We start from the raw sequence: 14,744 nt of genomic DNA on the forward strand, positions 1-14,744 counted from the left end.
ATACATTCTATTCTAGACCATATTCACCGTTTTACATTCAAAATTAATTCTTTCGGCGGATACATTCACCTTCTTGCAAATAAAATTACTCTGCTAGACTTATTCACCTTTTCACTAACAAAATTATCGTGCAAGCCTTATTCAGTTTTTTGCTAATGAAAATCATTATTTGCAAATTAAATTCATTTATTCGTAATCATTTGTGTTGAAAAAGAAACTTTAGCTTCGGACAAAAATTAATCTATAGTTTACTTAGGACTGAGATTCGAAAATATCAGATTATGTTTCCGCCGGTTCCGTCAGCGCACACCGACGGTGATGTAAACTGTATATCAAAGATACCGCGATATACCATCGCTGGTGTCGTTAGAACACATCACGCTCTGACCGTTAGTGATCCCAGTACCGCGTATGCAATGTAAGACGCGATGAATGACCGTCTATGATTGGTGAAGAAAACGACACCAAAAAGGGTATATAAGAAGGCGATTTTCAGTTGCCGGTCTCTCGGTTGATTTTGGTCGCTCAGTCACTTCGTACGTCTCTCAAATAAAAGTAAAATAAAGCTTTTCAAGAAAAAGAATTAACCCTTAGCGGACGACTTTTTCGGCAGAGTCAGGTAGCAGGACGAGATGATTTTTGCAAATATGTCGAGTGTGTCTTATATGATACAAAGTGATCTTACATATAAATTATCTTACAAAAACGTTATATTTCGTTAGTTTATCTATATTCACACTTCTATGAATATAATTTTACAAAAATTATGATTTGTAGTTTCGTTCGGTGTGATAGTTTATAAAACATTGACCGAGATGCATTCTTGGTTTATCTGGACATGTATCACAGAAATAGGTCGTCTCATGTCTTCCCTCTGGTTTGTTTCGACTGGAACAAACTTTGCAATCTTTCTTTGTGCCAGTAACAATCACATGCAGTTTTCCGTTTAGACGAATTTCGTCAGAGTTGGCCGTCGAACTTGAAGATCTATCTCGTGGTTGACGAAAATCTCCTCGCAATTTGTTGATCAAAATTTTGCGAAAGTTCAAATGTGTAACTGGCTGTTCGTTTCTCTGCCTTTTTACATGTTTGTAGAGAATGTACGAATCGATTAAACAAATTTCCAGTCCACGGAAAAATAATTTGCGCCACCACTTCAGGGACTTTCTCATAAAACAGTACGTTGAATAATGTTAGAGATAATAAAATCTAACATGAACACCGACTGTCGCCTCTCACTCGCCACGCGTCCTGCCGCGCGAAACGCCGTGGCGACCGAGTGTCGCCTCTCGTCCGCAAAGGGTTAATATCATATTCATTTGAGAAATAATCCCAGCCATAATCCCAATAATTCGTAATAAAATTCATATTAAATTTCAAAATTGAAGATCAAAGAAGTTTAAATAGTTCTTAACGAAGCTTCTATTGATTTATAAATAAGTATATAAATTCTGTATTAAATTTAAACATTCAACAAGAGGTGGTAAATTTTGCAAGGGTTAATTTTATTGAGAAAAAGCAGTAAACGACGTGCAAAAGTACGAGTGAAAAGGTTAAATCTGTAGAAACTATTTTATAGCGGCGCTCGAGGTGTTAATCGCAAGTGTTCCATTGGCTGTATCCAGAGTGGTTCCAGTCCAGTTCCGACTCCGAGGATAATTATCTGAATTGACCGTATTGGTCGATCCGCGACGGTTGTCCCTTCAGATCGAGAATTCGCACAACGTTAGGCGCGCCGAATTAACGATCACGATACCAAGAACCGTCGCAGTCACGCTCTCCCGGGACCTAAATTAGACACTTGTCACTCGTTAACCGGTAATCTTCTCGAAAGAGGCCCCGCGGCTGAGAAAACAATTTCGACGATCGACGAGAAGCGCCGAGCACCGCTTCCTTCCGAAGGACACCGTTTCGTTTGTCGGCGCTGCTATACCTGCCCGTAGTTCAGCAAAATCACCTGTTATTTTCGGATTTATTTTGCTGCTTTTTAAAGCCGTGGCTTACGGACGGGCAATTGGTAAGTGGGTCTCCTGTTCTCACGTTTATTTGCGTTTATTAATCGCTGAATTCCGCAGCGCGATTTCGAGAAGCTTTCGGTCTTCGGAGGACGAAACGTCGTATTGCGATTACTCGATTATGTTGCTGAAAATGGTCTAATTCCCTTTTAAATTATTTTGCAGATTTGGGAACAGAGTTCGGAATTACTCGAATCGTTTCGAATATTTATTTATCTAAATTCGAATGAATTCTTTTTTGGCGAATATTTCGAATAGTATATAGTATATATTATACTATAGTATATATAGTATATTATATAGTAAATATTATATTATATTATATAGTATAGTATATATATTATATTATATTATATAGTATAGTATATATTATATTATATAGTATATATTATAATATATTATATATTATAATAGTATATATTTCGAATAGTCGAATAATAATGATCGAATAATGCTGCATTTTTTATTCGAATAAATTATTCGGATAGAGATTGTGAAATTATTCGAACAGTAATGTGAATAATTGTTAACCGTTCTTTTTACGTAATTTTTTAAGCATATAATGCGCTGCAAACATGAATCCTGAAACGAATTTAAAGTTAATTTGGTTGCCACATTGCAGGTTTTATGCAAACAACGTGGTAAATAATTTATAACAAATGAACATTCGTGTTTTGGCGGTTCGTGGTAAATGAGAACGTGCGATCTTTATTCTGCTTTTAGTATTACTAGAATGAAAACTAAAATGAGTTAAACAGCGTTCTAAAACAAGAAATATATATATATAAACAGGCAATTTGATTCAACTGTTACAACGGCCGTGGCTAGTACTTTGGCGGTTATAACGCCATGTTTTGGGGGGAAACGTTTCGTCCGGGACCCGCTAGAGGACTAGGAAGGCAGATGTTTTACTTTGCTAGCCGCCGCGCTCAGGTAGCGGGTGAGCAGTGGCGAGCGATGCGACATCACAGTGCGTTACAAAAATATACTCGGAGTCTTTCTAATCGCAGCATTTTTATCTAAAAGTGCTTTTTCAATTTTTCTTAAGGTTCTGCAACAATTTGAACAAACGAGCGTGAATTTGTTCGACGATAGAAATCTTCTTCGACCAGCATTGATGGATGAGATTTACACGAAGATTCGTGAATCGACGTGCGCCGTCCAGTGACGATTTATTTGCGCGGTAGCTGAGCGTTGTCCAAACTTTCTTCGCGTCTAAATCGTACTACTTTAACCCTGCATCGGTTGTCAAGGGGGCCGTGATGCTAAGTAGGACGCTATCCGGTGCCACCTGCGCCGGAATGCGACAATCTGAATTCCCGACTTTCGCCGCTATCTCTATCCTTTCTTGCCGCGCGGGTAATAATAACGATAATTTTATAATAATAACAATAATTCTAATACTAATACCATACTGCTAAACCTGACGTTTACCATCAGTTTTCTATAATGTTCATAGTGTTACGAGCCGAGGGCCAGGCAGTTTGGGTGGCCGGAGGTTGCATGCAATTGGAATTTTTGGTTGAGGTGCGTAGACCAGCCGATGTTTATTTCGACACGGGTGGCTACCTTCAAGGAAGTAAGGATAAGGTGCGTAGATCAGCCGATGTTTATTTCGACACGGGTGGCTACCTTTAAGGTTAGGATGAAGCTGCGTAGATCAGCCGATGATTATTTCGACACGGGTGGCTACCTTCAAGGAAGTTAGGATGAGGTGCATAGACCAGCCGATGTTTATTTCGACACGGGTAACTATCTTTAAGGTTAGGATGAGGTGCGTAGACCAGCCGATGTTTATTTCGACACGGGTGGCTACCTTTAAGATTAGGATAAGGTGCGTAGACCAGCCAAAGTTTATTTCGACACGGGTGGCTACCTTTAAGGAAATAAGGATGAGGTGCGTAGACCAGCCAAAGTTTATTTCGACACGGGTGGCTACCTTTAAGATTAGGATAAGGTGCGTAGACCAGCTAAAGTTTATTTCGACACGGGTGGCTACCTTTAGGTTAGGATAAGGTGCGTAGACCAGCCGATGTTTATTTCGACACGAGTGGCTACCTTTAAGATTAGGATAAGGTGCGTAGACCAGCCAAAGTTTATTTCGACACGGGTGGCTACCTTTAAGGAAATAAGGATGAGGTGCGTAGACCAGCCAAAGTTTATTTCGACACGGGTGGCTACCTTTAAGGAAATAAGGATGAGGTGCGTAGACCAGCCAAAGTTTATTTCGACATGGGTGGCTACCTTTAAGATTAGGATAAGGTGCGTAGACCAGCTAAAGTTTATTTCGACACGGGTGGCTACCTTTAGGTTAGGATAAGGTGCGTAGACCAGCCGATGTTTATTTCGACACGGGTGGCTACCTTTAAGGTTAGGATGAAGCTGCGTAGATCAGCCGATGATTATTTCGACACGGGTGGCTACCTTCAAGGAAGTTAGGATGAGGTGCATAGACCAGCCGATGTTTATTTCGACACGGGTGGCTACCTTTAAGGAAGTTAGGATGAGGTGCGTAGACCAGCCGATGTTTATTTCGACACGGGTGGCTACCTTTAAGGAAGTTAGGATGAGGTGCGTAGACCAGCCGATGTTTATTTCGACACGGGTGGCTACCTTTAAGGAAGTTAGGATGAGGTGCGTAGACCAGCCGATGATTATTTCGACACGGGTGGCTACCTTCAAGGTTAGGATGAGGTGCGTAGATCAGCCGATGATTATTTCGACACGGGTGGCTACCTTCAAGGTTAGGATGAGGTGCGTAGACCAGCCGATGTTTATTTCGACACGGGTGGCTACTTTTAAGGTTAGGGTAAGGTGTTTGGAGAAATTGGTATTAGGGTGCCTCGTAACTTTGTTAGAAAAGAAATAAAGATACATCTCGAGCGGTTAAGATATATCTTGGTGGGTTATACCAACTACTGGTTCGAAACAGGAGATGGAAATGATTAAACTTGAAACCAAAAAAACTGGTAAAAACTAATTTATTACGCGTTGGGTTTTACAACTGTAAGTAAGTGTTCGCGGACTCTAACGCGCTCTCAGCTTTTCGCACTGAGTCGGCGGGGACTTCTCTCTCTCTCTCTCTCTCTCTCTCTCTCTCTCTCTCTCTGATTTGATATCCAATTACCTATTAGATTGTTCGAAGGAGAATTGTGACTCGATCTCACTAGCGTTTCCACGTCGACGAATGACTCGAAACTAGCCCGATTCCCGGTCGCGTTTGGGCCCTTTATATAGTCAGATTTTCTCTGAAAAAATGGTAGTGGGGGTGTTCCTATGTGGTCCGATTCCAGAAACGTTCGTCGTCGTACCCCCTTGGAGGTACTCGACTCGCGATATACACATGAACCCTCGGCTGGCTGGCGCCAGCCTGGCGTATGCCTTCAGGAAGGAATATAAAAAATTCGTGGGAAGATTCTCCGTACGTTACAATAGTTTTGATTTTTAAACAATCTGTAAAAGAAGATAGAGCCTATGATAATTTCTAACAAGGTTTACCTCGATCCACACCCCATTCGATAAATACGTTTTGAAGGACATCTTGCATTCCTTTCACGATAACTACAGGGGTAATTAACACGTTAACTATCACGTCGTTGTCTGTAAAATACACATAGAAATCGGAACAACTCATTCAACAATATTAGGTCGTTCGGAAAGTTGTCTCGTTTTTACAACAAAAATTTCTTTCTGCATGGGTGTTAAACGAGCGTTAAAAAAGCATTGAACGACGTCTGGATGCGATCAACATGGCGGCGCGATTACTTGTCAAAAACGCTGAGAATTCGCCAACTTTGGACACGTATAACTTTTGAACCAACGAATTCCGCACATTGAAACTTATATTTTCGGTGTTCTCCCGTAAAAGTCTACGGTGATATGCCATACAGAGTCGAGAGATTTTGGTCCCCGAAAGTAAAATTTAACCCTCCGGAACATCGATAACAGTAAAATCGAATAAAATTCGTCAAATCCGAAACTTTTCGGAAAGCCGCGACTTTGGAACCGTCGTATGAAACGGAAAATCGTCTACACAGATGGGTCAAATTTCAGCGAACACCCTCGAGCAAGATATTCTATAAACACGATATCGCGCACGTCGCGCCAGGGCTGGTAAATCCGATGGGGTTTTGCACTGTAGCTGGACGTGGGATTCTCGACAGTCATTTGTATTCGTTTTAATCTGTATTCGACGAACGTGCCGGCGAATTTGAGGCACGTCCTGCGTGCGGAGAGCGTGCCAAGGCGCGTACCCGACGCCTGGCGTCCATGAAACGACGCCGGCGTCGCTCCGACCCCCATCCCCTATCTCCGCGTGAATGCGGATCGTCAAAAAGCGCATTAAAATTCCAAGAATATTCATAAACCGTGATAAAAGGGTTCTGCTTACGATGGCTTGGGGCTTTTCACGCCCGCTGAAAGACTGACGTTGCATTTCGAGTGCATATCTGCCCGCGATCGCATAGATTGCATAGATGAGAGGCGGCGCGAAGAGGACACTTTCCTTTCGAACATTATACGCGAAATACTAAATCGCCATTCTGCTTTTATTTGACACAATTGGGAGGCCGACCATTGAACCTTCGCATTACGATTTCTTTTATAACGTCCATTAGTGCTTCTTCGTCTGTTAACAACTTATAGCTGATAGAAAGAAACAGTTTTTGTTCCTTCAATATCTTCAATGACACTTGTATTTCTAGATTTCCACGACAGAACGATCAGATTTTGTTTCAATTTAGAAGAAATCGATAACCTTTATATTTGATAAAATTGTACTTTCATTTGCCTCCTTATTTACGTTATTGTATAATAATTAGACTGCGGATCCTTATGCGAAATAAACATTGTCTGAATCAATTCTAAGCAATAAAGAAGGTTTTCTGTGTCCCAAAAATAAGCATTTCGGTGCACTGTGCGCTCTCTCGTTTGCTCGTTTTTGGACGGCGTCATGGTTCGATCTTTGATTGGCACACGACCGACCCGCGAAATGCATAACTGCACGCGCGTACCACGGCTCGACGCATTTACATGGAAATCTCTGGGTTACCTGGTCGATTACATTCCCAGCATTATGGCGTCTCCGAGGCAGATTCCGGATACGGCGGATCATTCCCTGAAGAATCCTCGGCATTTTGTTCGGGAATCTTGACCGACCGCGTCACCGTTTTATCTGTTTCGTTGATCAGACGCGACCCCTAGCAGGCCACCGAGCTAATTGCGATCCTTATGCAAATCTGCGGTGCTCGGAGAGATTCGAGACTCTCGAGGTCCTCTGCTCCTCGAGGAATTGAATTTTTTCGCCTTTTTTTGGCGTCGCGGTTTGGCTGGCGCGTTGATCAGCGGTATCTTTTAATCGTCGAGTCGAGTCTCGTGGAATTGGGAACGCGGATTCTGGACTAGGCTTGTCGCAGTCGTTGGTGAATTCAGGATTTTCGTGCGAGATAACGTCTCTCTGCTGTAAAGGCGAAGGCAGTTGCAAGTTCTGGGGATCGGACGATTATCTTTTTCTTGTTTTCCTGACTCGAATGTGTCGAGGATAACGTAGTCGAACAAAAGTCTTGTTATTCTTCAGTGTTTTTAATGTGTAATTGTCAGATATTGTTGCTTGAAGTTCTGATCACTAAATGTATCTATACATGCTATAACATCAATCCTTATCGGACGTGTGTCGCGTTCCACGCGATATTATACATTAGGCCACAATATTTGACGCCTGATAAGTGTTAAAAAGACATTGAAATAAATGACAAGTCTAAATGCTGCTCTAACATAGTTCGATTAGTCTAGTTACTCTAACATAGTTCGAGTTCCCTGAGAGTATGACTATTATCTTGTGTCACAAAAAGAGATTAACGCATTGCAGTTGAGTGACGACTCAATCAAAATGTTCATAATTCTTTCATTTTGATGTAATCGACGTCGTCGTATTTGTTTTAAAATAATTTCAACATTGTCAAATCCCTTTACATGTAAAAGAAACTGTGTTACGCTAGTCAGAAAATTCAATTTTATCTGTATAAAATAGCATCGGGTTATATGAAATGGAAATGATACACGGGTAAGAAAAACTATTTCCGATTTCGAGTTCAAATGGCTCCGACTGCAAAGGCTTGACTGTCCCCGAGGGACCAGTGCATTCACCGTAGAGAGTACTTTACAAAAGTAAATACAATAGCTCGCCGGCCGCACTTTCATTCGTTTTACGCCAGTTATCCGTTTTCAATTAAACATTTTCAATACCACGCGACGGTATTTTTGTAAGCGTCGCGCCCGCACCGGGGCCTCGCGATCTCCAGGAACGGCTCCGACCAGCAAAATCCACAATTCTTGCATATTTCGCAGTATTTGTGTCACAGAGGGTAAGAGAATTATTCGCGGAATTTTAAACCGGCACCGCGTCCACTGCGCAAGGTTTCCCGCTTCGAAACACGGCGAATCTCGCCCATACAAAATAAAAGAAGAAACGAAAATATAAAACAAAGAGTAACGTCGCTAAATTCGAGCGGCCACGTAGTCGAGCAGCAGTGTTTTCGAAAAAAACTCGACTCGCGAGGAGAGGACACAAAAACCGGGCACGCGATTACAACGAACGGTGTAACGTCAGCATGGGACGATCGCTGGAGTTCGAAGGGGGTTGGAGAGGATTGGAGGGGGATTTCGAGCTTTCCAGAGAGTTTCCAGCGGCAGCGATGGACGTGGGGAAGCAGTGTTGGAAGTGAATACGAGACATCGTGAACGTGAGCTGCGGGAATCAGCAGAATAGGGTACAAGGGGGAGAGAGGAGAGAGAGAGACAAATGGAGAGAGATGATAGAGGGATAGAGAGAGAAATAGAGATAGAGAGATAGAGAGAAATAGGGAGTGATGATTGGGAGTTAGAGGGAGAAATAGAGAGAGATGTTAGAGGTAGAGAGAGAAATAGAGAGAGATGATAGATAGAAAAAGAGAGAGATGATAGAGAGAAAATAGAGAGAAATAGAGAGAGACGATAGAGGGATAAAGAGAAAAGTAGAGAGAGATGGTAGAGAGAAATAGGGACAGAAAGATAGAGGGATAGAGAGTGAGAGAAAGAGAGGAAGAGGATCAGCGCTTGTTTGGGCTCGCGGGGGTTGAAGCGTAACAGGGGAACGGGCGCGAAACGGCGCGACCGAAGACCACAGCGAGTGGGAAACATGAATGGCGGGCGCGATCGACTGAAACTCATGTGTTAACGCTCGCAGCAGACGGGGCCACGATATTCTGTTCCGACGAAGAACGCGACGCGGATCGCTATCGTGCTCGTGATAACGGGCTCTCGATGTTCCAGAGTGCACTTGTAAATCGAGAATACCGATTTTCTATTGCGCGTGTTACCGGAGAACTTGCGCGCACACGTACGGCTAGTTCCGTACCCGTGGTTTTCGAACTTTATTCGAAGAACATGCCGTAATCAAATTTAGTTTCTTTCATTAACGATGGTTGTTATAAATAAGTTCTGGTCATCGATAACGGTGACAAGTAATCGAAAGAAATTCCGGTTATTCGAACTGGTTACCGTAATCAAATTAAATTTCTTTCATTAATGACGGTTGTTATAGGTAAATTCTCGTCATCGATAACGGTGACTAGTAATCGAAAGAAATTCCGGTCATTCGAACCGGTTACCGCAATCAAATTAAATTTCTTCCATTAACACGTTAAACGTCATGTTGGTTATCGGTGTCCGGCGATATACAGGGTGTCCCAAAAATGTCTCGCAATCCGTAAATGGCGGGTTCCTCGGATCATTTGAAGCAACTCCTTACGTTACAAAAATTTTCTCCGAGGCACCGTTAACGAGTTATTAACGAAAAACGGTGACCAATGAGAGGCGAGATCAGCTGCCGCGAGGTGGCCGAGCCAACGGCGCCAGCGGTCGAGCGGTCGAATCCCAGCTCAGCTGGCGCGAGGCAGCCGAGCCAATGAGCGGAACTGGGCTTCGCGCGCTGGTTGGCTGGACCGCCTCGCGTCAGCCGTAGTCGATTCATATTGGTCACTGTTTTTCGTTAATAACCCGTTAACGGTGCCTCGGAGAAAATTTTTGCAAAGGAAGAAGTTGCTTCAAATGACCCTAGGAACCCGCCACTTTCGGATTGCGAGACATTTTTCGGACAGCCTGTATAATACAATTTCGAAAATCATATTCTTCTGTCACTAAATTTTAAACGATTTGGAGATCACGAGAAAAATCAAATCAAAATCTTACTAGTCATCGAAAGAACTTTAACGAGTATTATTAAATCACGGTACTCGCAGGTTTAACAAAATGTTAACGATCCTCTTGTTAACAATGGTTATTATAGTAAAGAAAAATGTTCGTCGTTCGTAACGGTTATTCCCAATAAAAATCATTCAGATTAATGGCCGTTGATTTCTTGCGCAGTAACTTCGAACGTTTCTCTTGTAACAGTTGTCTGCCCGAAATAACACCTAATCTTGATCCCCCTCGATCGCGATCTCGGTTCTCGACCCACCCTCGTCTCTAACATCGCCGATTTTCTGTTCGAAGGTGGCGCGGCGTGAAGGAGCACGTGATAACAAGCAAAGGGTTGCTGTTGCCGCGGGTCGGAGGAGGAGCAGAAGAAGACGAAAGGAGGCAGAGTCGTAGGCAATACGAGGTGGCAGAGGAAGAGCGAAACGAAAGAGGGAGCGTCGACGACCGTTGACAGTTTGGCAGCTGGCTGGAGGGAGTGCGGAAAGCCCCGGCGATCGACAGATGAGAGTTCGAGTCGCAGAAAGTGGTTTCGAGAGAGCGAGAACGGACCCGGCGGAGCAAGAGAAAGAGAAAGAAAGGCGCGGAGAGTGAGAGGGAGAGAGAAATCGTGAGAGGAAGCGTGCCGACGCGAGTTAGCTCGGCGGCGAAAAGAGCCGGAGGAGAGCGTCAGAAGCCCGGAGCCGGTAAGAAGAGGAGCCTCCGCTTCTGTCTGCGCTGGAAAAAGAAGAGCTCGCCGGCAGAGGGTCCGCCCGCGACTGCCACCCTCGCCGAAACAGAAAAGAAGACTCCCAGGGTGGTGAAAGGACACGGAAGGGTCGCGTCAGGACCCGCTGACGTGACTACGAGTGACGTGACGTGACGTGACAAGACAAGACAAGACATCCGGACGCCGAGATGTCGCCGGATGAGCTGCCCGCCTGCGTTCGCGCGATCCTGTCGCTGATCCTCGTTCTGGCTGTATCCAGGTGCCGCGCCAGGATCACCAACCAGGAAATAGGTGAGTCAGTGAATCCACTTAGCCCTACAATCTGCTTTTTTATTGAAGAACTATCTCGGCTACGCTCAACTTGATCCAGCGAACAGTTGATCCTGCGGATCATTGGTGTTCTATTGGTGATCATTAGCATTCACATCTGGTTATTATCGGAGCTGGGAAAAAATCGATTTTGGAGATAGTAAATAGATTATAAATAATTTCGATCTTTTCTCGTGTGTAGCACAGAATTTGGCGAATAAACTTTTCTTGGAATAGTACAGTAAATTCTCCCTAATCTTCCTTCAGCTTCTAAAGAAAAATGGGTAATTTGGGAGGAGGAGATTCGAGCCTCGCGGCTAATTTTTATAGTTGCCTATCGTCGACGATTATAAAAAACGAGATGCGAGGCTCGAATAATCGTATCTCCTCTTCCCGAATAGTCCCTTTTTGTTCACAAGCTGATAGAAAATTAGGGAGAATTTACTGTAGTTACATATGGATATTATGTTGGTAAATATACATATTTGAAATGCTATGGCCATATGTAGCTTGAAGAAAAGGTTTATTTGTCAAATTCTGTATCACGTGATATGGTATTGTATTTCATTAAACAATATCGTATTATTAGAATGTTCGTAAAAGAAGCGTAGGGAAAATAAAATGACATGTATAAGATTTTGAAGAAGTGTGGAAGCAATTTAAACTGAATGAATCGAGAACATCAAACTTAGGGCAACGAACTATTAGAAAAAAAACCTACAGAAGAAAAATATATAAGACGAAGTAATAGGAATAAGATTGTGTGAAATAATAATTGGAAAGTAATTTATACTAAATGAATTAGAAACATCAATCCTACGATATTGCACTATTAGAATGTTCGAAAAAGAAACACATGCAAGATGAAAAAATATTATATGAGATTATGTAAAATAATAATTAGAAATTATTTAGAAGAAATGAATTAGAAACATCGAAAACCTAGGATATTAAATTATTCGAATGTTTGCAAATGGAAAATATGCAAGGTGAAAAAATATTATGTAAGATTGTGTGAAATAATAATTGGAAAGTAATTTATACTAAATGAATTAGAAACATCAATCCTACGATATTGCACTATTAGAATGTTCGAAAAAGAAATACATGCAAGATGAAAAAATATTATATGAGATTATGTAAAATAATAATTAGAAATTATTTAGAAGAAATGAATTAGAAACATCGAAAACCTAGGATATTAAATTATTCGAATGTTTGCAAATGGAAAATATGCAAGGTGAAAAAATATTATGTAAGATTGTGTGAAATAATAATTAGAAGTAGTTTAAACTAAATGAATCGGAAACATCAAATCCAGGACATTGAACGAATAGAATAACTGTCAAAGAAAAGCATGTAAAATAAGTTAATACGTACAAAAGCGTGCAAAATAATTGCTATAAGTATCTAACGTTCAGCAATAAAACGTCGCGTGGCTGCGTAACATGGAAATGTAGTTGCAAAAAGATGCCTCTGCGGGTCTCTTAAAGACCACCCAGGAAATTGGTGAGGATTCTCGACCGCCAGTTAAACGTAAATCCTCTTTTCCTTCTTGAGCATATTACACAGAGTCGTCGGCCAGCATCGCGTGAACTGTCGTTTACACGCGATTCTTTGTCGGTGCCTTGAGCCGACACTTGTAACACCGAAAGCACACGAGTTTGACATCGAGCTAATGATACGTTACGCGCAGCTTTGTAACACGTTCTTCATTAACAACTTCGTATCGAATACGCTGTGTGTCGCCGATATTTTGTAGCGAAGTCGAATTTTTTGTTCGATAAGATACACGATCGAACGTAGAACGGTAATTTATCTAGCTGATTTCTCTCTTGAATCAATTTATCGATATGAATTTATGGAGAAGTGAATTTATCTCGCGGCTACTGACATTTATTTAAACGGTATCGAGCATTTAATTCTGTATCGAAAAGTAATTGAGATTGACGGTTTTGCAGGCGGAATTCCGTTATTTGAGTAAACAAGTTTAGGGGAATTAATTGAGAACGCGTTGATTAGATTTTTTATGCGTGCGATCGACACTGTCCGTTTCTGTTTCAATGAAATATCACTCTGATAATAAATTGTCTCTCAGTAAATTCTTTTCTTGCTTCCTATGAAAATGAACGCTTTGTTCGGGAAAGAATGAAATTTCTGTTCGATTCTTGATTTTCGCAGTTGATGCAGAAAATTTTATACTTTACACGGAGGTCTGGTATCTGTGTGCTTAGCTGTCGCAAGTAGTATCTGCCAAGAATGATCAGACACGCAGCACGAGCCTCAATCGGTGGATGTATAATATAATACTTGAGAAGTTTCTAGAATTTTCTATTTTTATTATCCGATAGACATAGTCGCATAAAATATTATTTTCTATCGAGTTATTAAAAATCTAAAATCTCATTATCCATCAGTAGAATCAGACAGTAATGACCAGCCAGCGACTACAAGTTCGATTCAAATGAACAACATAAGTAATTTTCGTCGTCTCCTGCTTTTATTTTAAATTATCATCATCCTTTATGCAGTTGCCCAAGACAAAATATTCAATCCAGTTGATAAACATCTAAAATTTCATTTTCCATCAGTAGAATCAGTCGATAATTACTAGACCGCGGAATTTATGCATTTTGGCAAAAATGTTTACGTCGAACAAAAATTGTAAAGATACGAGATGTATTTGAGAATATATTTATAGTATGTGTAACTTATTAAAATGATTAAACTGGAGAAGACATTCTCATTTCACTTACGTATCTTGTAATCAACTTATAGACAAGTCTTGTTTCGCGTAAAGTTTGATTAAACCGATCAATTGAAATAGTTCTCACTGTCTCCTATTTTTATTATAAATTATACATAGCATCATCCTTTATGCAGTTGCACAAGGCATTGTTTTCTAAATGTTAAAAATCCAGTAAAGCTTTCCAGCTCTCGCAGCATTACGCAACATTACAATTTAATCGACGGTTGTTCGAAACTTTTATTAGAACTTCAACCCTTTGCACTCGAAGCTATTTTAACTGTAAATATAAAATCATTTCTTTTTATCTTATAGTACCTTTATTTTATATGACAAAATGCATTTTATGCATATGAAATTGACTCTTGGGACTCGCACAACAGTTACACTCTTAACGATTTTTTAAATTCAAACTTCGTTAACACGTTCCATGCCGAGCTTTTTTTACTCGAATCTTCACACTTTGATATTTTACTAAAACTTGATGTATTACGTGCAATTAATTCTCGTACACATAACAACGTAACAAAAACTTATCAACGCCCATTCTTGCGGTGGAAATTGATTCCTCGGTTCTAAATTTCTTGTAAACAATTTGTTCAGTTCACTAAGTAAACATGCAAGCGTGTACCATCGATGGTACACGTGGCACGGAACGTGTTAATATAAAAATTATATCTAAAAACGTGATGTAACAAATTTTAGTGGTGCCTCGGAGCCACCACTCGAGTGC

General features: G+C 41.2%; 1 protein-coding gene across 5 annotated transcripts in view; it reads left to right on the plus strand.

Moving 5' to 3' along the window:
* Positions 1-14,744, plus strand: part of LOC117225885 (protein turtle homolog B) — a 763,215-nt gene that overhangs the window by 12,690 nt on the left and 735,781 nt on the right. For 4 of the 5 annotated variants that reach the window (XM_076523090.1, XM_076523093.1, XM_076523092.1 and 1 more), the window contains exon 2: positions 10,545-11,247. In XM_076523090.1, coding sequence (XP_076379205.1) covers positions 11,145-11,247 — 103 coding nt within the window. In that variant the 5' untranslated portion in view covers positions 10,545-11,144. Of the gene's footprint in view, positions 1-3,474; positions 3,606-10,544; positions 11,248-14,744 lie in introns of all 5 variants that reach the window. The other variant, XM_076523091.1, reaches the window with a different exon arrangement.

Source organism: Megalopta genalis, chromosome 6 (assembly GCF_051020955.1).
Source record: "Megalopta genalis isolate 19385.01 chromosome 6, iyMegGena1_principal, whole genome shotgun sequence".
NCBI lineage: Eukaryota > Metazoa > Arthropoda > Insecta > Hymenoptera > Halictidae > Megalopta > Megalopta genalis.